This window comes from Phyllostomus discolor, chromosome 1 (genome assembly GCF_004126475.2).
Source record: "Phyllostomus discolor isolate MPI-MPIP mPhyDis1 chromosome 1, mPhyDis1.pri.v3, whole genome shotgun sequence".
In the NCBI taxonomy this organism is placed as follows: domain Eukaryota; kingdom Metazoa; phylum Chordata; class Mammalia; order Chiroptera; family Phyllostomidae; genus Phyllostomus; species Phyllostomus discolor.
In genome coordinates this window covers 105,877,731-105,903,381 of record NC_040903.2, presented here as the reverse complement: position 1 = coordinate 105,903,381, position 25,651 = coordinate 105,877,731, and the positions used below count along the sequence as shown (strand labels likewise).

Below are 25,651 nucleotides of genomic sequence, written 5' to 3'. Positions count from 1 at the left end.
AGGTAAAGAAGGAAGTACAAACCCTGACTAGTGTGGCTCAGTGGATTGAGTGCAGGCCTGTGAACCAAGGGTCACTGGTTCGATTTCCAGTCAGGGCACAACTCCTGGGTTGCCAGCCAGGTCCCCAGTAGGGGGTACATGACAGGCAACCACACATTGATGCTTCTCTCCCTCTTTCCCTCCCTTCCCCTCTCTCTAAAAATAAATAAATAAAATAAAATCTTAAAAATCAAAATAAAAAAAGAAAGTACAGGAACAAATTTGATTCTTATACTCGGTAATTTTTATACAAGGATTATGGACTTTACACCAACTTATCTTATTAAATATCTAATATATTCAAAGTGTTTTTTTATATCAGACATTATAGAAAATTCCAAGACAGAAGAAACTACAAATCACTATCCTTCAGAAACTTAACATGAAAATAAAACTGGATACAACAGGCACATATAAGTGTCAAATGAAGTGTGGATAATACCACACATGATACAGAATTTCACAGAAGGGCAAAAGTACTGGGTTTCCCCAAGTTCTAGGAAAGTTTGAGAAAACACCCAAGAGCAAGACCTAAACTGAATTTTACATGATGATCAGGTTTATTCATTTACTTGGCTTTATGTAATATTATTATAATGTATTATAAATAATGTAAATGCTGTTTAGTCATCAGTTTTTTGTTTTTAAATATTTTATTTATTTTTTTAGAGAGGGGAAGGGAGGGAGAAAGAGAGGGAGAGAAATATCAATGTGTGGCTGCTTTTTTCACGCTCTCTACTGGGGACCTGGCCTGCAATCCAGTCATGTGCCCTGACTGGGAACTGCACCAGTAACCCTTTGATTCGCAGGCCAGAGCTCAATCCACTGGGCCACACCAGCCAGGGCAAGTCATCAGTTTTTTAAATCATCCACAACAAATACAGAAAACCTTGATATTGTTACTGAAAATAACAAAACTATTTTTAAAACCTTGGTAATGTAATTTATGAAAATGGAAAGAAAAAATTTAGAAAGGTAAAAATAAAAAATATAAATGTGCTAATGTTACATAAAAGTTTCAATTAATACTATGTAAAGTTGATACAAGAAGACATGAACATTTAAGTAAATTATTTACATTTCCAAAGACAATCACAAAACAACCAAAAATTCTACAATGTGGTAACCCAAAGATATTTGAGGGGGATACAGACCATTTACCCCTTCTGGCCACAGAGAGGGAATTTTCATTGCATTCTGTTAAAAGGAAGAGCAGAGGAAGAACACTTCCAGCTTCACCCCGACACTCTCCTGGGAGAGCATGGATTAACATGATTTTTCAGGAAAGAAATGTAAAAAGCTTGCAATAGCTCTTAAGAGCTTTTTTTCCTTTTCCTTTTTTTTTTTTTTCCATCTGTCTTCCTACACGGAGCAATAGTATATGTAGATAAAAGTTGCCTGCACCTTCAAGGAAAGCTAGGATCTCAAAGACATATTCCACATAAATGCTTATTGCAGCATTATTCTCAACAGTAAAAACAACCTAAATGTCCACTGACAGATGAATGGTTAAGGAAAATGTTGTATGTATATATACAATGAAATATTATTCAGCCTTTCAAAGAAGAAAATATTGTCATACACAACATAAGGACATTATGCTAAGAGAAACAACTCAATCACAAAAAGACAAAAACTGTGTGATTCCATATATAAGGTATCTAAAATAGTAAAAGTCAAAGGCTCTCTCTATGGATCCTACCTGCACCTTTCCCCACCCACTTCTACCTCCAGGGCCCACATGCATGGTCCCACCCCTCTACCTTCTCCTGTTGCCCCACATGTCTGAACCCCACACACATGAAACTCTCACATCTCTCTCAAGGCGTACATTTCTCTTTCTCTTTCTCCTAAACTCTAGGGGCCCCTTTTTCTGCTATAACTTGTTTCTTGAGCCCATTTTTTCTTCAGCTTGTTTCTTCTACCTCTGTGACTAAGTAAACTTGCTCTTATAATTTGAAAAAATAGAAAAAAGTAAAAAGTAAAGTAGTCAAAGTCAAAGAATCAGGAAGTAGAATGTGACCACCAGAGGCTGGGAGAGAAAAATAGGCAGTTGTTGTACAATAGGTATAGAGTTGCAGTTTTGTAAGATAAAAAAGTCTGAGAGATCTGTTGCACAACAATATGTATGTAGGTAACACACTACTACACACTTAAAAAGGGTTAAGATGGTAAACTTCATACTTTGTGTTTTTACCATATTAAAAAAATTGGCAAGTAAAAAAAAAAGCTAGAAGGAAGAGAAGAAGAGAAAAAAGGACATAATCTCCTCAAAGAAGAAAAGGAATGAAGGAAGGAGAGAGAGAGAGAGAAGGAAGATAAGTTTAAGAAGGTGATGGGGAGAGATGGATGGTATGAAGGTTGTACAACAATGTGAATGTACTTTTGCCAATGAAATGTATATTTTAAAATGGTCAAAAATAGTGAATTTTTTGTTATGTATGAAGAGGGGATCCCCCCAAAAACAGAATTATTTTCCTGTAGTACAGGCTTCCTCCGCTAGGTAAGTGTTCTAGGAACTCATCTGTATCAGTGTACCAGCTGGTCTTGTGAGAGGCTGCAATCAGCTTCAGTGAGGTTTTTTTATGAAGACTCTTTCAACATGTCTGCCCACTTCATGATGGGTGATTTATGAGTTCACCTGCCCATATTGTGCTCAGTGTTCAACAGTTATTGATCCAAAATGGCATCACCCTTGTGCCCTACCCACTCTATTAACCCGATCTCGCCTGAGTGACTTTTTTGTTTCCCCACATGAAAAAAAGTCCTCAAAAGGAAACGATTTGCCAATATGGAAGAAGCCAAGCAAAAAAACCCAAACAAACAAAACAAAACAAAACAAAAAAACCCCACACAAAACAAAACAAACAAAAAAAACAGCAGAGGCACTAAAAGGCACCAAAACTGACAAGTTCAGAACCTGTTTTGAGCAGTGAAAAAAAGGTCTCAATATGTGTAACCAAATGGAGGGTACTTTGAAGGTGACTGAAGTTTAAACATGTAAGAATACACAATCTTTTATAAGTAAATCCCAGGTTTTGGGGTGGTCTCCCATATATTTTACCTTTAAAAAAGAAAAAAAAGGGGGAAGGTACCACTTTTCCTGAGAAGACATTTTAAATGAAGAAAAAGTCACAATAAACTCAAAATGGATAAAAGACTTAATTATGAATTGTGATACCATAAATGTCCTAGCAGGGTGTCCAACCTATTGGTGTCTTTGGGCTACACATAAAATACACAAACACTAATTAAAACTGATGAGCAAAAAAAGAGGTTTTCTTTGCACCCCGATGTTCATAGCAGCACAATTTACAATAGCTAGGTGCTGGAAGCAACCTAGATGCCCATCAGTAAATGAATGGATCAAAAAACTATGGTACATTTACACAATGGAATTCTATGCAGCAGAAAGAAAGAAGGAGCTCCTACCCTTTGCAACAGCATGGATGGAGCTGGAAAGCATTATGCTAAGCGAAACAAGCCAGGCAGTGAAAAACAAATACCACATGATATCACCTTTAACAGGAACCTAAACAACAAAACAAAGAAACAAGCAAAATATAACCAAAGACACTGAAATAGGGGACAGACTGACAGTGACCAGAGGGGAGAGAAGAGGGTATTTCAGGGGGGAATGGGTAGGGTTTACAGGAACAAATTTAAAGGACACATGGACAAAAACCAGGGGTGGGAGGTAATGGGAGGGAAGTAGGGAGGGTTGGGTGGGTGGGCTGGAATGGGAGTAAATGGGAGAAAACTGTACTTCAACAATGATTAAAATAAAATTTAAAAAAATTTTAAAAAAGAGGTTTTAAGTAAATTTATGATTTAGTGTTGGGCCGCATTCATAGCCATCCTGGGCCACATGTTGGACACCCTTGTAACCTAGAAAAAAACATAAGCAGCAAAATTTCAGATGTCCCATGCAGCAATATTTTTGCCGCTGTATCTCCTGAGGCAAGGAAAATAAAGGAACAAATAAATAAATGGGACTGCGTCAAATCAAAAAGCTTCTGTACAGCTGAAGAAACCATCATCAGAATGAAAAGACAACCAATTGTATAGGAGAACATACTTGCCAATGATACCTTGGACAAGGGTTTGATCTCCAAAACATATAAAGAACTCACAGGATTCTACACCAGGAAGACAAGCAACCCCATTAAAAAATGGGCAAAGAACTTGAACAGACACTTCTCCAAGGAGGACATACAGAGCACCCAGAGACATATGAAAGGATACTCAGCATCACTAGCCATCAGAGAGAAGCAAATTAAAACCACAATGAGATATCACCTCACATCTGCCAGAATGGCCATCATAACCAATCAACAAACAAGTGTTGTGAAGGATGTGGAGAAAAGGGAACCTAGTGCACTGTTGGTGGGAATGCAGACTGGAGCAACCACTGGGGAAAACAGTATGGAATTTCCTCAGAAATAGATTAAAAATGTAACTGCCTTTTGACCCAGCAATTCCACTGCTGGAGTTATACCCTAAGAATCCTGAAACACCATTTAAAAAGAACTTAGGCACCCCAATGTTCATAGTAGCACTGTTTACAACAGCCAAGTGCTGGAAACAGTGTAAGTGCCCATCAGTAAATGAGTGGATCAAAAACTGTGGTATATTTACACAATGGAACACTATGCAGTGGTAAGAAAGAACGAACTCCTACCCTTCGGGACAGCATAGACAGAACTAGAGAATATTTTGCTAAGTGAAATAAGCCAGGTTGTGAAAGACAAAAAACCAGGTTGTGAAAGACCATATGATCTCACCTATAAAAGGAACCTAACCAATCAAATAAACTAACAAGCAAAATAGAACCAGAGGCACAGAAACAAGGAACAGACTGACAGAGGAGAGAGGGGAGGGCAATAAGGGTGGAAAGAAGGGGAAGGGACTAGTCAAGGACCATGAATAAATGACCCATGGACATGGACAACAGGGTGGAGAATGACTGTGAAGGGAAGGTACTAGGCAGAAGAGGGCAAAGAGGAAAAAACTGGGACAACTAGAACAGAATAACAATGTTAAAAAAAAAGATGTGTAACTTAAGTGTCCTTCTACTAAGAACACATCATTACCTTACTCAGTTTGGGTAAAATCCTGAAATAAAGAAATCAGCCCTGGCTGGTGTGGCTCAGTGGATGAGTGCCAGCCTGCGAACTGAAGGCTCGCAGGTTTGACTCCCAGTCAGGGCACACGCCTAGGTTGTGGGCCAGGTCCCCAGTTGGGGGCACATGAGAGGCAACCATACATTCACGTTTCCCTCCCTCCTTTCCTCCCTCCCTTCCCCTCTATCTAAAAATCAATCAATCAATTAATCTTTAAAAACTAAAGAAATCAATGTTTGGGGGGAAAAAAGTTACAGACACATCTCAAACTCAATCTTCTTCCATGAGAGTGATCCTGTAAGGCTTTTGTGATTGTGGACCATAATAACAAATTCACCTACTGAAAAGGAAGCACCAATAGGCCTTCGGATCCACTTCGGTGGCTTCTTCAGAGGCAACACTATATGATGCTGAGCAGCCTGCTGAGGAATTTGTAATGGAGGAAGAGGCTGTCCTGTGCCAAAGGGGTCAAGATTTCCAAAAGATGATGAAAGCTAAAAAAACAATAATGTGAGAACTTCTAATTTATATAAGACTCTATTACACGTTTTTAAGTCATATGCAAGAATTTTTTTCATCACAATTATCCAATTAGTCAGTTTTGTTGATCTATAACATCATTTTCAAGATAATTACACAATAAAATGATTTTTTCAGTTTCTATAATAAAAAACCTCAACATTTCCTATTACCTTGTGAACTTGTTTCTGCCTTAAACCATCTGCATTCCCTCCCATGATAGAATAAACACTGATACGTCCATCAAAGGAAGCAGCTGACAAGACAGCAGGATTTCTGGGACACCACTGAATATCAAAGCACCACTGTGTATTGGTGGGAAGTTCATATAAGACCTAGACAAAAAAAAAAAAAGTCAGAAAACAGTATAATCACTTTATAGCCAAAACACATGAATTAATATGATCAACAAATACAGCTTAATTAAACATTCTCTTTTAGACAGTGTCTTTAGCTAGGAAAAACAAGTATAAAAATTTCTCTAAGGCCAAGAAAGTCCATTATGATGATCTGTTATAATAAAAGGGAATGCTACTGAAAATTTCAACCAGATTTAGAATAAGCACAACTTAAAAAACAGATATTTTTGTTTTTATTGAAATATTAGTAGATGCATGTGAAAGACCAGAACACTTTATCAGAGTAAGCTTATTAAACTCTAAAAGATCACTGGTGTGTTGTCCAACTGTTTTTGCTTGCCAAGACCCAAACAATTATATTTAGACTACTTGAAGACCAAATTTTAATAACAATCTTGAAAGAATTCACTGAGAAATTTGGCTTTTCATTAAAGCAAGAAAACAGGTACACATCATTCTTATTACTGCAGAATCAAAACAGAATTTGGCATAAACAATTCTTATAAGGAAAAGAATATTGAAAAACTATATGAAATGGCTGATATAAAATCTTTACAATGTAGTAATTGTTGTTAACTCAAAATAAGTGTGATAGCAACATGCTCATAAAGCACAGGTTTTGCAGCTTTAAGAAAGAGAATGGGGAATAACTGTTCAATGGGTACAGACATTCAATTATAGAAGATAAAAAAGTTCTGAAGATGGATGGTGGTGATGGATGCACAATAATGTGGATATACTAAGGTTACTGAACTGCATACTAAAAAATGGCTAAAATGGTGTCATGCGTATTTTACCACAATAAAAACAGAGGGTCAGTATGCATCTTTAAAAAGAAAAATAAGTCAAATTAGCTTAACTTTGGCTTATATAATATTTAAAAATAATGTTTTATTTTATAAGAAAACAATTAAATGAAAAGATATTTGGCCTGTTTGTCTTTGATGCTCAAATTTGTTGCTAAGAGTCAAAGCTTCATATTTGAATCACTTGTGTATTTGTAACTGGCATTTGAACAAAACATTTACTGTTTCTTTTTTTAGTTGCAGCAAGCATGAAAAGTTTATCACTTCAAAGTCTAAGCACATAAAACTAATCAAATGCAAAAATTCACTTCATCAATTTATATAACTGATAAAATTAAAACAGTAATTTTCATGAATTTTGAACTCACCTGGGAAGACAGTTTAAGATGCAAGATTTCTATTATTTAGTCTACAAATCATATGAGGCAAAACTTATTGTTTTAATTTTTTCTCCTGTCTCTCCTAAATTTAGTGTTTCTATATTCTCATAAGCAACACTTCATCTGAAAACTTTAAGCCACAAATCAAGTAACAGAAGTACTTGTTTTTATTTTAATGTTATAGATTAAAACCTATTGAAGATACTCTTATTTTTACTAGTATTCCATCAGGGTAACTAGCAAAGCACTTGCAATAATCTAGCTTAACTTAGAAAAAATAAAAGTTTAGAAGCTATAATTAAAATCTGCAGTGTCTTGGCCAGTACTGAAAGAGAGGAAAACCATTCAACTATTAAGAATAATAAAATCATAATTAAAAGAACATTTTAGTACATAACCCAAAGCAAATAAAATTATACTTATATAACACTTACATTTAAATATGTAAAATTTCCTACATCTAAATTTCTTTTTTCTAAGGAGACAGTTTTTACATTCTCTCTCTCTTTTTAATCCTCACCCGAGAATATGTTCATTGATTTGAGAGAGTGAGGACGGGAGAGAGAGAGAGAGAAAGAAATATCACTCAGTTGCCTCTCATATGCCCGCTGACAGGTATGTTCCCTGACCAGGAAATGAACCTGCAACCTTCTTATGTATGGAGACTAAGCATCAACCAACTGAGCTACCTGGCCAGGGCATTCCTACATCTAAATTTCTTTGGGTAAAATATTTAACAAATTAATATTACAAAATATTATATCCTTGCTGAATAATTCATAAGAGAAATTAAAAAGCTATTTCTACTGATTTCCAGAAGTCAAAGAAGATCTTCAGAGATGATAAAGCAGGAAAAAGACCCAAACCTTGAACACTCTTATTCTGAAGGCACCAATTCTCAGAAACTACATGTTAAATAAATCAAAACAACTATTTCTGAGTCTAGGTAAACACTTTTTATTGGAAATGGGGGGTAGAGGTGATTACTAGTTTCAAGTACACTACTTTAATGACTAATTTTCCCAGATAAAACAACTTAACCTAGAAAATGTTCCTGATAAAAATCTCTACCAGATTAACTTTTCACACATATCTCCATGTACTTTCTTTTTTTAAAAGATTTTATTTATTTTTTGTTTATTTATTTATTTATTTATTTATAGACAGAAGGAAAGGGAAGGAGAAAGAGAGGGAGAGAAACATCAATGTGTGGTTGCCACTCACACGCCCTGTACTGGGGACCTGGCCTGCAACCCAGGCATGTGCCCTGACTGGGAATAGAACCAGCAACCCTTTGTTTCTTATCCCACGCTCAATCCACTGAGCTACACCAGCCAGGGCCCATCTACTTTCACATGTCCTGAATTGTAATAGTGTGTTAAAGGATCCTTATGAAAAGTTTCTTATTCAGCCAGAAATAAAATATTATGATAGCTATAAATCTGAGAAATGTTTCCTCTCCATACCTCTCCTGTGTTTGGGTTGGAGCAGAGAATCTTAGCATCTTTTCCACAGCTCAGCAACAATTCAGGATCTGCCATGCTCCAAGCAATTGCCAAAATCCCCCTTACACGAAACAGAAAGAGATGAAGAAAGTTTTAACCTTGAAAACAACCAAATCTCCAAATTATTTGTCTAAGCTTTAAAGAGATACACAACTAACAAATTACAAAGATACAAAAATTCAATACAGCGTGCAGTGTATAATAACAAAAAATAAAAACAAATGCCCAACAATGTGAATTACGCAATAAAAAATTACAGATCATCTTTTGATGAGAAAATGTGTAGTTAAAAATTCTGTCATAGAAATATTTATAACTATTAAATGCTGGTTATAATTAATAAAAAAGGTTAACTCTGCACATTAATTTGTATAAAATGCATAATTACATTAAATATTTACAATAGTAATTGAAGTTACGTACATATAAAGAAAAATATGTTCAAAATGTTTTACCTATTGATGGGTAGGAAATGTAACTATTTCACATTTTCCTTTTTGTCTACATTTTCTAGCTTTTGTTACCAGAGAAGTTCTAGTATATGACATTTTTTTAATTAAAAGAAAAACTTTACAATTTGCCAAAGATCTGATTTTGCATTTTAATAGCTTTTGATTTTTATCCTAAGTATAACAAAAGTAATACTTTTGGTACCTGTTCTGAAAACTTAGATTAGGTTAAAGAAAAATCTCACCATCACACACACGCAAAAATGCTATTAACACCTTGTCTTTTCTATATTAATCCTTTGTTGTTTAGAGATAAAAGCAGGTAAGTAAACATTATCATACATAAAGAAAATACTAGAAACTAAAATTTAAATACATGATAGCAGAAAGTACTAGACTAGACAAACACAAGAAGTATATTTGCATATATTTTTTAAATCCTCACTCGAGAATATGTTTTTATTGCTTTTACAGAGAGAGTGAGAGTAAGACAGAGAGAAAGAGAAACATCAATTAAGTTGCCTCCTGTACACACCCCAACCAGGGCTTGAATCTAAAACCTGTACGTGCCCTAACCAGGGATCTAACCCATAACCTTTGGTGTATGAGATCACACTCCAACCAACTGAACTACCCAGTGAGGGCTTATGTGCATATTTCTTAAAAAAAAAACAAACAAAAAAACCCACACATACAAATTAATGTCCCTCACTTCTCCTGAAAACATCACAGTAATTCTAAAATGCATAGTTAAAAAAAAAAGATTAAGTCTCATTTTCAACGTGTATATTAGAGATGTTTTACTTTCCCCAAAAAGTTATCAAGAGTTTATGTATGTATGTATGCATGTATGTACGTACGTATGTATTTATTTATTTTTAGAGAGAGGGGAAGGGGGGAAGAAAGAGAGGGCGAGAAACATTAGTGAAAAACTATTAGTGGCCCCCTGTATGTCCACCAACCAGGGACCTGACTAGCAACCCAGGCATATGCCCTGACAGAGAACTGAACTGGCAAATTTTCTGGTTTGCAGGACAATACCCAACCCACTGAGCCATACTAGTCAGGGCTCCCCCAAAAGTTGTTTTTAATTTTATATTTCTTACAATCTAAGTCATCTCAGAATCAGGAAACTGATACAGGAAAAGGACCCAAATACTTTATGACTTTTGTTTCCAAGAGTTTATTTTTAGAAAGTTAAAATCTTTCTAAAAATTATGATCACAATGTGATGTATACCCTAATAATCCTCACCTAGATTCATAATTGTGGCCATGTTTACTTCATGTCTTTTTCTCTGTGTCTATTTGAGAATTAAGTGCCAATACCATAACAGGTCACCCCTACACTTATCTCCAGGGATAAGAACATTCTCTTATATGACTGAAACACAATTACATATTAAAAAAAATATTATTTAGATGCAATTATTTTAAATAAATAACCCATATTCAAATTTCTGCCATGTCATCAATAATGTACTTTCTAAACTGCCTCCCCCTTTAGAATCCAATCATACATCTCAACAATTTCAAAGCACATCAAGAATGTCTTTTAAACAAAACTATATATTTGGTATCACATTTTAAAAAATATTTAGGTTTAAAATTTTTTTTTAAATCACAGAATTACAGATCTGAAAATAACCCTAAAGATCATATAATCCAATTCTCACACATATTAGAGGAAGAAAATTGAAGAAGAAACGTTGATTTGCTCCTGATACCCAGTATGGGTATCTGTCTTGCTAAATTACAACCATTCCTAAAATTCATAGTATATGGACTTTGAGATTACAATATTTGGACTAGAAGTCAGTACTTGACCTATGTAACCCAGGCCAAATTTAATCTTGCTGAGCTTCAATTTCTAATCTGTAAAAGGGGATAATAGTAATGCACATCACAGGTTTTTTATAAGGATTAATCAAGCTAACATTTAAAGTGCTTGCATACTTTACATGTTATATAAGTGTTAGTTATCCTCCCACTACAATGTAAGCTCCCTGAGGGCATAAATTTCCCCTACAATATTACTGAATTCTTGTGCAGTATTTGGTACAGAACATGTGTTCAATGAGAATGTGTTAAATGAACTTTTTAAAAAACCTTATCTGTTGTGAGAAAAATGTTTCTCAGAATCAGTTGCAACAGCTTCCAGGAGATGGGGTCAGAGGTTTCTGGAAGGGCCTGGGGCTTGTGGTGCGTGTTCTGTGAGATGAGTGATATAGAAGCTGGTGGTGCCATTGTCTTCCCAGACCTGGGAGCTACAATTTCACCCAAGAAGGTGGCCTAGGTAAACACAGCTCACCTCCTTACACAACCACATTAAAATTACAACTAAACTATAGCACAACCATCACTCAGAACCAGCAGAAATCATATTGAACAAAGGTCCTGAAAATAATGGAATTAAAGAAGAAACCACCTCCATCAGACTGGTAGGAGGGGTGGCGACATGGAAACTCAAAACTGGCCGATACCAGTGGATATGGCTGATACCATACCCACATGTGGTGGATAAAAAGCAGGAGGGATATCTTGGGAGCAAGTGGCCCCAGCCCTACACCAGGCCACCCAGTCCATGGGTTTCAGGGGCAGGAAAGTAAGTCCCTGTGGCTTCTGGCTGTAAAACCAGTGGAGGTTAAGTCAGTAGAAGAAAGTGCTGGATTCCTAGGCAGTTCCTCTCAAAGGGCCCACATATGGACATACTCAGACTCACTCCCACTGAGCTCCAGCACCAGGGCAGCAGCTTGAAAGGCACCAGTGGCATATAGAGAGGAACGGAAGTGTCTGGCATCAGAGCTAGATTTGGAGGACAGCTTTCTCCATGACAGAAAGGAAGGCAGAAGTCATTGCTCCTCTTCTGTTTTCTTTTTTAAGACTTTATTTATTTTTAGAGAGGCGAAGGGAGAAAGAGAAGGAGAGAAACATTGATATGTGGTTGCCTCTCCGTGTCCCCTACTGGGAACCTGGCCCACAACCCTGGCATGTGCCCTGACTCGGAATCAAACTGACACCCTTAGGTTCACAGGCCAATACTCAATCCACTGAGCCACACCAGCCAGGGCCCACTGATGCTCTTCTAAGCCCTTCCCCAAAAGAGCCACAGAACATGGCGGGCACCATATCTTACACTGTTTGCCCAGTCATAGTGATTCCCTGACACCCTATCCAACTTACAGGCCCACCCAAGTGGCTAGCAGTGGCTTTTCCATATGAATGACTTGTATTGACACATGATTCTGATCTTTCTGAATCCACTCAAACAAGCAGAGGCTGGCTTCAGCAAGCCCCCGAATCTTGCTAAGTGGTCCCAGGCCCAACATTAGCAACAGTTGGCACTGGTTCACAGACTGGCCTCACCCTAACCTCTAAACACAGCAGAAGAAGCACCCAGCTGCAAACCATGTTATAGCTTATTCATAGGGGCCCCAGACAGAACACAAGTGGGTTCCACAGCACTGCTGAAGTAAGCTCTGCTCTGTACAGTGGGCCCCTGCACAGCTGATTCTCCACAGAGGGCAGAGGGTGGTGGTCAGTGGTCACAACCAGTCCTTGCAGCTGACTGGCCAGGCTAAATCCCTTCCACTGACTGGCCAACAGAAGTCAGGGCTCAATTATAAAAGGAAGGTGTTCTCAGCCCACACAAATGACACACACTGAGTACCCAGCTTGAGTGATAGGGGAGGCTGTGCCACTAAACCCTACAGGACACCTACTACATTAGGGCACACTACCAAGACAGGGAGTCATAGCAGCTTTACTTAATACACAGAAACAAACACAGGGAGACAGCCAAAATGAGGAGGCAAAGAAACATGGCCCAAATGAAAGATCAGATCAAAACTCCAGAAAAAGAAATAAACAAAATGGAGATAAGCAATCTATCAGATACAGAGTTCAAAATACTGGTTATGTGGATGCTCAGGGATCTTAGTGAGGATCAACAGCATAAAAAAGGTCCAGTCATAAACAAATGATACACTAATAGAAATAAAGAACAATTTACAGGGAAACAACAGTTGAGTAGATGAAGCAGAGAATCAAATCAATGATTTGGAACATAAGGACACAAAAAAACAAAACAACAAAACCCCCTCCACAAATCAAAACAACAAGAAGAAAAAAGAATCCAGTAAAATGAGGATAGTGTAAGCAGCCTCTGGGACAACTTGAAGCATTTCAACATTCGTATCATAAAGGTGCCAGAAGGAGAAGAGAAAGTGCAAGATATTAGAAATCTATTTGAAAAAATAATGAAAAAAACTTCTCTAATTTGGTGAAGGAAATAAAGATGCAAGTCCAGGAAGCATAGAGGGTCCCAAACAAAACTGATCCAAAAGGAACCACACCAAGACACATCATAATCAAAATGCCAAAGGTTAAAGACAAAGAGAGAACTTTAAAATCAGCAAGAAAAAGGTAGGTAGTTGCTTGCAAGAGAGTTCCCATAAGACTGTCAGCTGATTTCCCAAAAGAAAATTTGCAGGCTAGAAGGGATTGGTAAGAAATATTCAAAGCCAGGAGAACAAGGACCTACAAGCAAGATTTCTGTATCCAGTAAAGCTATAATTAAAATCAAAAGGCATATAAAGAGCTTCCCACACAAGAAAAAGCTAAAGTAGTTGGTTCATCATCACTAAACCATTATTATATGAAATGTTAAAGGGATTTATTTAAGAAAAAGATCAAAACTATGAACAAAATGGCCATAAATACTTATGTATCAACAATAGAATGAAAAAAATTAAGCAAACAAGCAAAACAGAACAGAATAAAAAATACAGAGAATGAGTTGGTGTCAGCCAGGTAGGATGGGGGGCGGCTAGGGGGAGAGGTGAAAAGGTAAAAGGAAGCCCTGGCTGGCGTAGCTCAGTGGATTGAGCGCAGGCTGGGAACCAAAGTGTCCCAGGTTCGATTCCCAGCCAGGGTACATTCCTGGGTTGCAGGCCATAACCCCCAGCAACCGCACATTGATGTTTCTCTCTCTCTCTCTCTCCCTCTCTCTCTCTCTCTCTCTCTCTCTCTCTCTCCCTCTCTCCCCCCCCCTCCCTCTCTAAAAATAAATAAATAAAATCTTTAAAAAAAAAAAGAAAAGGTAAAAGGATTAAAAAGCACAAATTGGTAGTTACAGATAGTCATGGGATGTAAAGTATGGTATAGGAAATCTAGAAGCCAAAGAACTTATAAGCATCCCTGAGAGAGTAGGGGGTATTCAGTGGAGGGGGAAAGGGTGAAAAAATTGGGACAATTATAGTAGCATAATCAATAAAATATGATTAAAAACAAACAAAATTTCTCAGAATCATCCCTTCTTTACTAAAAGCTAACTGAAGTATAACATCTGAATAGGGATTACATTTTGACTGGACTCTTTTTTTCCTTATAAGAAACTCAAGGAGAGGTCACAATTTTAAGACTTTTTAGTGTGCAAATCTACTACCCAGAGGGAAAAATGGATTTAAAGCTTTAGTTTATGCCCTGGCTGCATAGCTTAGTTGGTTAAAGCATTGTCTCGGAATGCCAAGGCTGTAGGTTCAGTCTCCAATCAGGAAACATATAAGAATCATGCAATGAATGCATAAATTAAGTGGAACAGGAAACTGATGTATTTTTTCTTTCTCTCTTTCTCCTTCTCCCTTCTTCTCACTCTAAAAATAGTAAGTACATTTTTAAAAATTTATTAAACAAATATGTATAAACTCCCTGGGTACCTGAATATCAATGGCAGGAAATCTGTCAAATTACTAACTACATTTAATGCTACTAAAATATTAACATGAGAAAATTCTCATGTCTTTTTAGAGCATCCACACATTAAAACTGAAAAGCAGAATAAACTACCTACTTTCTCAAAAATGTTTGCTTTTAAATCAAAATAAAAACTTAATAAAAATTATCTGATAATTCAAAGTAGTAAGTAAATATTTTTAAAAATAAACAAGTTCCTTAAGAGAAGCATGATACCTGGCATGGTTTTCCAGGACACGGAGTGGAGTAGAAGCAAAGCGAAGATCCCACACCTGGACCACTGGTAACCTATCATCTTCAGATGAGAGGACCATTTGAGTAGCAACATCAGGATGCCAAGCCAACCCAGAGCAATGCATCTGCAGATAGTTAAGGACCATATTTTATTAATCATATTATTTTATGAAAGCCAAAATGAACTTAAAGAATATACTTTTGTTGAAACAAAAAGTAGAAAACATCAGCTCAGGCTTAGTCTATTTAAAAAAAAAATCTGGGGAGAAATTGAAGAGAGTATAGGAGAAATATATGGTAATGGAAGGACACTTCACTTGCAGTAGTGAACACAAAATAAAATGTATGGGATGATATATTATAGAATTGCATACCTGAAACCTATATAATATTACTAACCAATGTCACCCCAATATTCAATTTAAGAAAATCTATAAGGGATTAAATTTTGTTAAACAGTAGTCTTAAAAGTAAAAAGTTTAAATGTTTTCAATTCATCCAGCTATTTGACACATAAAGCCATTCTGGGATAGAATTATTCTATATCAAAAAGGTTTTCCCACCAAAATTATAACTAAAAGCAAGTTTTATATTAAATTTAAAATTTAACATTTCCAAACAATAAAAATAACAAAGATTTTAATAATAAAAATCCACATCATTTTCTGTTTTACCAGAACAATCAAGATAATATGTCTAAGCAACGAGAACCATCAAATGTTCACACGGGGATAAATTAACATTATTGAGAATTACTTGGAAGTTCAGATCCTATTAAGTATTCCAGAATGTTTACTGTATACTCTGTTTCATTAAACTTGTTTTAAAACTCCTGATTCACTGAAAAACAACATCCTGGAGAAATATTCTTCTAGTTTCTTGTTGTTGAAAAATCATGTATGTATTCTCTGATTTAAGCAAACCTATTTTTGAAAATGTCCAGCTATACAATGTAATTAAAAACAAACTAACAAAACAAGGCCCTAATGGTATCATAATTATCTCACAGGGCATGATGGCATAATATTAAGAAATTTAAAGCAAAAAATTTGATATGTTATAAAGCAGTATCGACTAGGCAGTAACATTAGCTCACTTTAGCAGTACCTAATAGATGGGATGAAGCCAGGAGTTTAGAAACTACAAGTTCAGTTATAAAATTACTTTCAGGGAAAATCTTCACATTTTAGAGAAAAGTAAAGCTGAATTTAAATGTTGCTGTAGCCCTGACCGATGTAGCTCAGTTGGGTGTCTTCCTGAAAAGTGAAAGGTCACTGGTTTGACCCCTGGTCAGGGCACATGCCTGCATTGCAGGCTGGTCCCCAGTCAGGGCATGTGCAAGAGGCAACATGTTTCTCTCACATGTCAATGTTTCTCTCCTTCTCTTTGTACCTCCCTTCCACTCCCTCTAAAAATAAATAAAATATATTTTTAAAAAGTTGTTGTAATGCTTTGGAACAGCTAGCAGAACAAGCAGAATATCATGGATTAAGGACCCAATCTCTCTCTCTTCATCATTAATAATATCCAACATGGTTTACTGAGAACTTTATTTTCCCTAAGGAATAGTCTTATGGTTCCAACATGACTGGTCCACAAAAATACAGGCTTTGACTTTACAGAAATTTGATTTGTTGCCAGCTCTGACAAACGATATAGGATTACCTACAGAAGAATAGGATTACCTACAAAATATTCATCACAAATCAATCATACACTTACCCTGTTATTATGGTCACTAACTTTGATGATAGGTTCATTTTTTCTAAGATCCCATACAGTGGCCCGGCCACTGGGACTGGCTGATGCTAAAATGTGCTGGACTTGTCTGTTCCATGCAATGCAGCTGATATCTTCTGGGGGCTATAAAGAATAAACTATTAAAAACCATTTCTCAATTATAATCAAATTTAACCATAACATCTGATCCTCCTTTTTAAAAAATAGATTACTTAAAAATCTAATCTGTCTACTCCACAAATCTGCTTTACATTCCTAAATTCTCAACATATACAACAGTTTCATATTGTCTCATCCACTAGGGATTTATTAAGCTCCTGTTATAAATAAAGCCCTGTTTCTTTATTTTGCAAGTGCCACAAGGTACATGGGGGGCCACAAAGCAGATGTGGGTCCATATAACAACTAGGCAGAGCAAAAGTTAGAGCCTAGACAACTAGAAAAATATCATTATAATGGTCAACCACACACTATCATCATGCCAACCTCAGACTGGCAAATGTTAGGTCCCATTATCATTGTAATGGCTACTCAAATTGAGTAGTCTACACAACACAAAGAAACTCAAAGAGGCAGCAGAAGAACTGCTGTTTCTCAACTTATCAAAAATACATAGTACAGCCCTGAGTGGTGCGGCTAGGTCATTCCTCAAAGCGAAAGGTCGCCAGTTCAGTTCCTGGATGGGGTACATGCCTGGGTTGAGAGTTCAGTCCCCAGTCAGGGTGTGTACAGAAGCCAACCGAATGGTGTTTCTCTCTCTTTCTCCTTCCCTTCCCCTCTCTCTAAAAATAAATAATAAGTGAAATATTTTAAAAATTATTAAGTATAGGGAATAATGCCTTGGAGCCATCACACCAGAATAAAACAGGTGACTGACCTGGAACCTGAAATTGTCCAGAACTCAATAATCCTGTGGATCTTCTGGACTTCAAGCTAGGGCTGGGTTGCTTTTTTAAAAATAAGTTCCCTGCCCTGGCTATGTGGCTCAGTGGATCAAATGCCAGCCTATGAACCAAAGGGTCCCCAGTTGATTCCCACTCAGGGCACAAGCCTGGGTTGTGAGCCAGGTCCCCAGTACGGGGTGCATGAGAGGCAACCACACACTGATGCTTCTCTCTTCTACCCTTTCCCTCTAAAAATAAATAAATAAAATCTTTTAAAAAATAAAATAAGTTCCCCTGAGAGTCTATTTTTTTATTCTAAGGTTGGATTGTGTTAAAATACTGTATCTAAAACAATTATTAAAGACAACTATTTTATTCACTATTGTGTGTCTACTACAATGAACAGTCTCCAGCAGATGCACTGAGTAAATATTTGCTGTTGAAAGACTCACTGGTATTTTGAAAAAGACTGATTAATACTCCACTGCCCTGAAGAAAAGTCAATGACATCTAAACACAGATTTTAAACAAATATATTTAGTGTGGGAAAAAACCTGAAATACATTAAGGATAGAAGAACTGATTTTGGCTCTTCTGATTACATCAAAATCTGTAATACCTGTGTTTTGGCTCCTGGTGTCATTGGAGTTGCAAAGTTGTTTAGATCCCAAATGTAAATTTCAGACTCATTAGCACCAGAGGCCACCAGATTAGTCTGCAATAAGAAACAATTAATAACTAAATAGCACTTAAAAATTTGAGAGAACGCAGGTTAACTCAGTTCATACCTGGAAGGATCTGTCAGTTTTAGGTCATAAATTTTTTTATTTAAATAAAGAAGCAGAAAGTATGAATTTCTAACTACTATGAATAACAGTGTAAAATTTAAATAGTTTCTTAGAAAACATATAAAATTCTATTTAACTCAAAAAGATAATGTGTGTATTGACATTTTAATACAAGACATTAAAAAATAATTACATGGCTAAATTCATGCAACCACATGGGAATTAACATTTGTGGTTTTAAATCACTGGAAGGGAATCTGATTGTGGAAAGCAAAAACATCATCATTTATTCCTTTCAAGCAACTACTGAATCCTAAAATAATGGCATCTACCTCCGGGGATCACAAACCAGCTTCTGGAGCCAGACCAAGGTAGTGCTAGTAAAATCTCTCCTCTTAAATCCCTCACATAATTCTATTTCCTTTATACTCAATCTTGTTGCAGGTGGCAATATTTCTAGGTTTTCTCTGTTCCATACCTTTATGGTCAAAAAGCCCTAAAACTGACATGAAGTACAGCAAGATAATGAGTTTCATGTATTAATCTTCATCCTTTATTGTTCACTCTCATAAATTCTTCTCTGATCAACAGACATATAACTGAAAATAGAGGAATTCTATGGTAATAGGTACCTATAATACAAGACGTTAACCAAAAATCAGCAGCTGTTTGATTCGAGTAACAAGGGAACTAGCTTTCTAATCTGAAGAATAAATACCATGATGGCAGAAACTAAGAATTTTGGGATTTAAGTTCTATATCTTAAGTATGTACATATAACACTATAAACTAATATAAACTTTATAAACTAATATAAACTTTAAGATAATAGTTATTCTTTTTGCTTGACAGACTCTAGTAGTCTATTAACTCAAGATATTTACTAACCTATATATTTATAAAATTAATATTCAGTAATGTTTATAATAGTAACAGTAGACTCTTAATTGTCTAATTAAATTTGCACTATAGCTGTGTATATTTCTAATTATGTCATACAGTAGTGACCTCTTTGTCATAAATACCAAATTTCTCAATTAATAAAACAGTGGATTAACCCAGACATCATAGCATCAACCCAATGCTGCATTGTACAAACAGTTAAAAAGCAAGGTTTCTGAATTATGGGGCTCCTAATGTTTAAAAACTACCCAGATGTATGACATCTCCAGACTTCTATGAATTAAATCAGCCAGATCCCTTCCATGGAGTTAGTATCATTTATCCTGAACTCAACTCTGAACACTCCATTCTTCAAACACATATACTCGCTCATCAATCTGCTTAGGCACACATTCTTAACTTTTCACTCCAAGACTGAGACATAATAGAGTCATATACTTATTGCAAATACGTAGCCCATATCTCAAGTAAATGTCAAAAGTCTAACCTGAAAAATGTTTACATCCAAGGCTCTCACTGGGCCAGTATGCTTGTCATTTTGGGCAATCACAACTTCCTTCTCTCCAGCTATAATTTTAGAAGGATCATAAAGAATAATATTTCCATTTTCACCACCCGCAATCAGAACTCCACAGATATTGCCTCTGGAATCCATCTTATGAGGCCCCCATATCAACTTGTGGTACCTTTAAGAGAAAATGAGTGAAGCCATTAATTTTGGAAGTCAAATAAATGTAGAATTTAATTTGAAATCATACATTTAATTCTTCACATATTCATAAATACTGCCAAAACACTGCTTCTCCTCTAGTCCTGGCAGCTGTGAATGACTTGGTGAAATGGCACTTTAGATATTATACTCATGTTCATATTTGATTTTGTAACTTTTTTGAGTAAAAATATGCTTTTGTTAAAGGTAATACACTTATGACAAAGTGTACTTGATTTGTGTGTCAAAGATACGGAGTTACAAGTGGTTTCACCATCTAGAAACTGTTAGGCCTGGGCAAGTTAGTAGATCTTTCTAGGCTGCTTTTGGTTTATCTGAAAAATAGAGCTAATCAACCACTTCCCTTAATTCTATTTGACTATGGAAGTGCTTACCAACAAGTGATTTGTTAAACAGTAAATGTGAAGGGAATCACCTAAAATTTTCTAAGAAAGCCCTGGCTGGCACGGCCCAGTTGGTTGAGCACCATCCCGCAATGCCAAAAGTTGCCAGTTCAATTCTGATCAGGGCACATGCCGGACTTCCAGGCCTGATCTCCAGTTGGGGTGCATGCGAGAGGGAACCCATCAAGGCTTCTCTCATACATCAATGTTTCTGTCCCTCTCTTTCTCCCTCCCTTCAGCTCTATTTTTTAAAAAATATTTTATTGCCCTGGCTGGCATAGCTCAGTGGATTGAGCGCGGGCTGGGAACTAGGTATCGCAGGTTTGATTCCCAGTCAGGGCACATGCCTAGGTTGCAGGCCATGGCCCCCAGCAACTGCACATTGATGTCTCTCTCTCTCTCTCTCTCTCTCTCTCTCTCTTTCTCCCTTCGCTCTCTAAAAATAAATAAATAAGATCTTTAAAAATATATTTTATTTATTTTAGAGAAAGGAGAAGGGAGGGAGAAAGAGTGGGACAGAAACATTGATCAGTAGCCTCTTGCATGCCTCCAACCAGGGACCTGGCCTGCAACCCAGGCATGTGCCCAGACCTGGAATTGAACCACAACCTTTTGGTTTTCGGGACAGTGCCCAATCTACTGAACCATACCAGCCAGGGCAAATAAAATCTTTATATAAATATAAAAAAGTAACTCTACTATATCATGAGGGGGAAAATACTAGAAACTGGATCCTCTCCTTCCTATCTCACATATAACAGTCAACAATTAGAAAATCAATAGACATGGACTCTTCTTGACTTCCACAGAAATTCACTAATATATTTTTTGACAAAATATTTCATGTCATTGTTGGTAATATTCTTTGCAGTTTCTAAGAATGATATATTGATAGAAAAACTAGGCACAAATCACAACATTCATTCAAATATAGCCACATGAATTTATGGTTGAATCTCATACCTGTGAGAAGAAGAGAAAGTGGCACAAGATTTCATATCCAAGGACGGATCAGAAAGGTCTAATTCAAATATCTCAAGGGAAGCATTAGTACTAAATGTTGCATCCAATTGCTGAGCAGATGTTCCTACAGAAAATACATTTATGGTAACTATGCACACAAAAATAAGACACTCAGGAAACCATACAACAGAGAAATTAAATGCATGTTTTTCAGTGATCTCACCCATGAGTGCTGTAATAGTGGCTGAAATCACAGCACATATACCACTGAGCAGATGTTTAAATCACTACAGCAATGAGATCCTAACTCAGGGTTCAGAGATGATGTTTATAAGAGGGAAGAGTGCAGGTAATTTTTTAAGCCTACAGATCCTTTAAAAGCTCTCTGTAAAAACAGTACCGTGATTTACTCTGCCTCCTTATAGTCACAAATGATATAACTCCAAGTCTGTTTATATAAATAAGCTAGCATCAACATTGATCTTCATGCAAACTGATATTTAACAGTTTTGTTTACATGTATCTATTGTGCTTAATACTGGAGGAATAAAGATAAAACACAACTTGTATAAAGTAGGGAAGATACTATAAATACATTGTGATTAATGATGTGATGTATAAGGTGCTTTGGGAACACAGAGGAAGGTCACTGAATCCAGCTGACAGCAAGGAGGGAGTTATCTTGCCAGGGAAGAAGAGGCTTTCTAGAGAAGAAGCTTGACTTCAAGCTTAAAGAACAGGTGTGAATAAGTCAGATGTACTATCTTTGTTGAACTTACCTGTAGCTAGGTAAATGGGATGATTCTGAGCAGGGCTCCATGCCTGCATAGCTGTACGATCTACTTCCTTTAACTTCATCCTGCTGAAGAGAATATTTTACACAGAAATATACTGAACATGTAACATAGAACATAAAAATACACTGGACAAACCATTACATCATTAGTAATGTCCAAACACCAATAAATCCAATTTAGTATCATTTCTTGGGAATGTTCAATATTAGAAAGGAGAGATACTTGGTCAATTATTTTGAGACAAATATAGGGCTATTCTGATGTTTACTGAATATAGTCTGTCAGCTAGAAAATCACTGTGGAAAAAAATTGGCTACACTATATGCTTCTCAGACAAGGACACGTGGCAATGTACCAGGGGTAAGAGAAGGCACATAAAGCACAAGGTGCGTCTTCCTGGAGCAGGATCGTTCAATAGGAGCAGTTTTTAAAATTAATTTTAAATTAAACAGAATAACTACAAAGAAGACTATAGGAAGCCCACAGATTTTAAAGATAAAGCAGAAATTTTTAAAGACCTGTTCACTCCAACCTACAATATCCACACTACTAGTTTATATATTCTCTTTTTTAAAGTTACTTCAGCAAAAAAATTAAGGAGGTACTGTGTTATTGCTTAAAAATAAAAAGAATATTATTCTATATAAATGCACTCACATGACACAGTATTCCACTGTAAAGATGTACCATAATTTCATTGCTTAGTCCACTAATGATGAACACCTGATTTGTTTCTAATCTTGTTGCTATTTTTGCAAAAAGAAAGGCTGAAATAAAGGGCCATTGTACATATTATTGCATTAAAGGGCAAGGATAGCTATAAACTTCCAGAAGTAAAACTGCCAGGTTAAAGGACAAATGAGACTTCAATTCTGATGGATATTGCCAGGTTGCCCTCAATGGTAACTACTTTTTCACATTCTCAAGAATAATAGAATAGCTGCTGCCCTACAGCCTTACCAGAATACCACTTTTTGGGGGGGCCGGGGGGGAGGGGTGACACTTTTTGACTTTTAACAACAGGACCAATCAGTGAAATATTAGCTCTGTATAGTACAATTTGCAATTATCAGACTCTAAAGAATGTTGAACATTATTTCCTTCTCTTACCTTTATTTTTAAAAAAATTTGAAATATGTTTATTGATTTCAGAGAAGAACATTGATGTGGGAGAGAAATGATGATTAGGTGCCTCCCATACGCTCCAACCAGGAATCAAAGGGAAACCTAGGTATGTGCCCTTACCGGGAACTGAACCCATAACCTTTGGCATATGGGATGACACTCCAACCTACTGAGCCAACTGGCAAGGGCTCTCTGTCTCTGTCATCTTTTCTATCTATTCTTATCGCTATCATTTGCCTATTTTTGCATTATGTTCTCAGACTTTATCTGTTGGTTTTGCTTACGTATTTTTTTACCTTTCACAAGATTTTATTTTTAAAAATAGATTTTAGAATTGTTTCAGGTTCACAGAAAAATTGAGTGAAAGCATAGAAAGTTCCCACATACCTCTCCCCCACCCCCCCAACCACAGTCTGCCACCATCAAAACCCTGTACTATAGGAGTACATTTATTGGTTTTAGGCAAAGACCCAACAGAGACACATCATTATATCCCAAAGCTCGTAATGTACATTAGGGTTCACTCCTTGTGTTATACATTCCATGGGTTTTGACAAATGTATAATGACTCATACCCACCATGACAGTATCATGCAGAAGTTTCCCTGCCCTAAAAGCTCTCCGTGCTCCACCTATTCACCCCTCTCTTTCTCCCTCCCTCCTGGCAACCACTGATCTTTTCACTGCCTCCATAGTTTTGCCTTTTCCAAAATGTCACTTAGTTACAATCATAGAATATTTAGCCTTTGCAGACTGACTTCTTTCACTTAGCAATAGGCATTTGAGTTTTCTCCATGGCTTTTTGTGACTTGACAGCTCAATTCTTTTTAGCATGGAAAAATGTCCCATTGTATGGATGTACCATGATTTTTATTTTTTATAGTCAAATTTCTCACTTAAAAATGGTTGCTGAATTTTGATTAGTTAGCAAGGACTTGTGCATTTCAGATTATGACTAAATTCACTCAGATTTTTCTTCTAGAAAATCCATTTATGGTTTATGCTTTACATTTAGATTTTGACTCACTTGAAACGTATCCTGGGATACAATGGATATTTAAAGTTTCTTTTTTCTGTTATCACTCCAAAATTGTTTTTTGAAATATCTTTTTCCTACTAAATTAGGTATCACTTTCCATTATGTACTAAATTCTTTTTATTATGTTTATTTCTGAATTTACTATTTAGGTTTATATTCCTGTAGGTATCAGGATGTAGGTTAGGATTCACATTCTTCTATATGCTTAGGCTTATTTCTGCATTTCCAGTCCATAGGCCCATTTGCTTACTGACAGGTTCGGCAGTCCACCGTTTTAAATACTGAGACTTTATATATGACTTCAGTAACCCCAACCCACTGCTTTCCCCAACCCTGTTTTCTTTGTTATTGCTTTTTATTTTACTACATAGGCGTTAGAAAAGTTTATGTCAATTTCAGAAAAAGTGTTAGTAACTTTATGGAATCTACATCAAATTAATAAATTTAGGGAGAACTAACACAATGTCTGAATCTTCCTAGCGAGCACATGGTATCTTGATTCAAGTCTTCTTTTTGTACCCTTTCAGTATTATTTTAATTTTTTTGACATTGGATTTGCTTACTCCTATTTCACCTTTTGGCTTTGCTTATAAATGTGGCTTCCCCCCCTTTTATTATACTGTCTATATTTTTGTTACTGATATATAAAGGCTAATGATTTCTTTAAATAATTTTTTATCCTGTTTTCTTATTGAATTCTCTTTCTGGAGTAGTTTCTCAGTATATTCTTTTGTGTTTTCCACATATAGACTCATGTCATGTGCCAATAGTAACAGTTACCTCTGTTTCAAATGGTTATTCCTCTAATTTCTCTTGTCCCAGATACTAGTTCAGATATTTTTCAGATACTAGTTGGCTAGTATCTGAAGTAGTATATTAAACAATAGCGATCACAGTGAGATTTCTTATCCTGTTCTCTTTTCAGAGGGAAAGCCTACTGTATCACCACTGAGCATGATATTGGAATTTGAGATATATACATATGCGTACACATTAAGTATATATAATGTAAGGAAACAGCCATTGACTACTCTTTTACTGAATGCTATTTATAAAGACTGGCTGTTGAATTTTGTCAAATGCTTTTCATTAAGTAATTGGAGATAACCATATGATTTTTCTCTTTAAGCCT

At 36.2% G+C, this 25,651-nt stretch overlaps 1 protein-coding gene across 19 annotated transcripts in view; it reads right to left on the bottom strand.

Moving 5' to 3' along the window:
- The window catches only part of LOC114492776 (protein transport protein Sec31A), an 80,580-nt gene that overhangs the window by 45,533 nt on the left and 9,396 nt on the right, over positions 1 to 25,651 (bottom strand). For 17 of the 19 annotated variants that reach the window (XM_028507301.2, XM_036027318.1, XM_028507302.2 and 14 more), the window contains exons 2-10: positions 22,338 to 22,420; positions 21,559 to 21,682; positions 19,970 to 20,168; positions 18,411 to 18,506; positions 16,890 to 17,030; positions 15,150 to 15,292; positions 8,693 to 8,792; positions 5,855 to 6,016; positions 5,504 to 5,656 (exon numbers count right to left, since the gene is read on the bottom strand). In XM_028507301.2, the coding sequence (XP_028363102.1) occupies positions 5,504 to 5,656; positions 5,855 to 6,016; positions 8,693 to 8,792; positions 15,150 to 15,292; positions 16,890 to 17,030; positions 18,411 to 18,506; positions 19,970 to 20,168; positions 21,559 to 21,682; positions 22,338 to 22,416 (1,197 nt within the window). In that variant the 5' untranslated portion in view covers positions 22,417 to 22,420. The remainder of the gene's footprint in view (positions 1 to 5,503; positions 5,657 to 5,854; positions 6,017 to 8,692; positions 8,793 to 15,149; positions 15,293 to 16,889; positions 17,031 to 18,410; positions 18,507 to 19,969; positions 20,169 to 21,558; positions 21,683 to 22,337; positions 22,421 to 25,651) is intronic. The other 2 variants (XM_036027329.1, XM_036027326.1) reach the window with 1 other exon arrangement.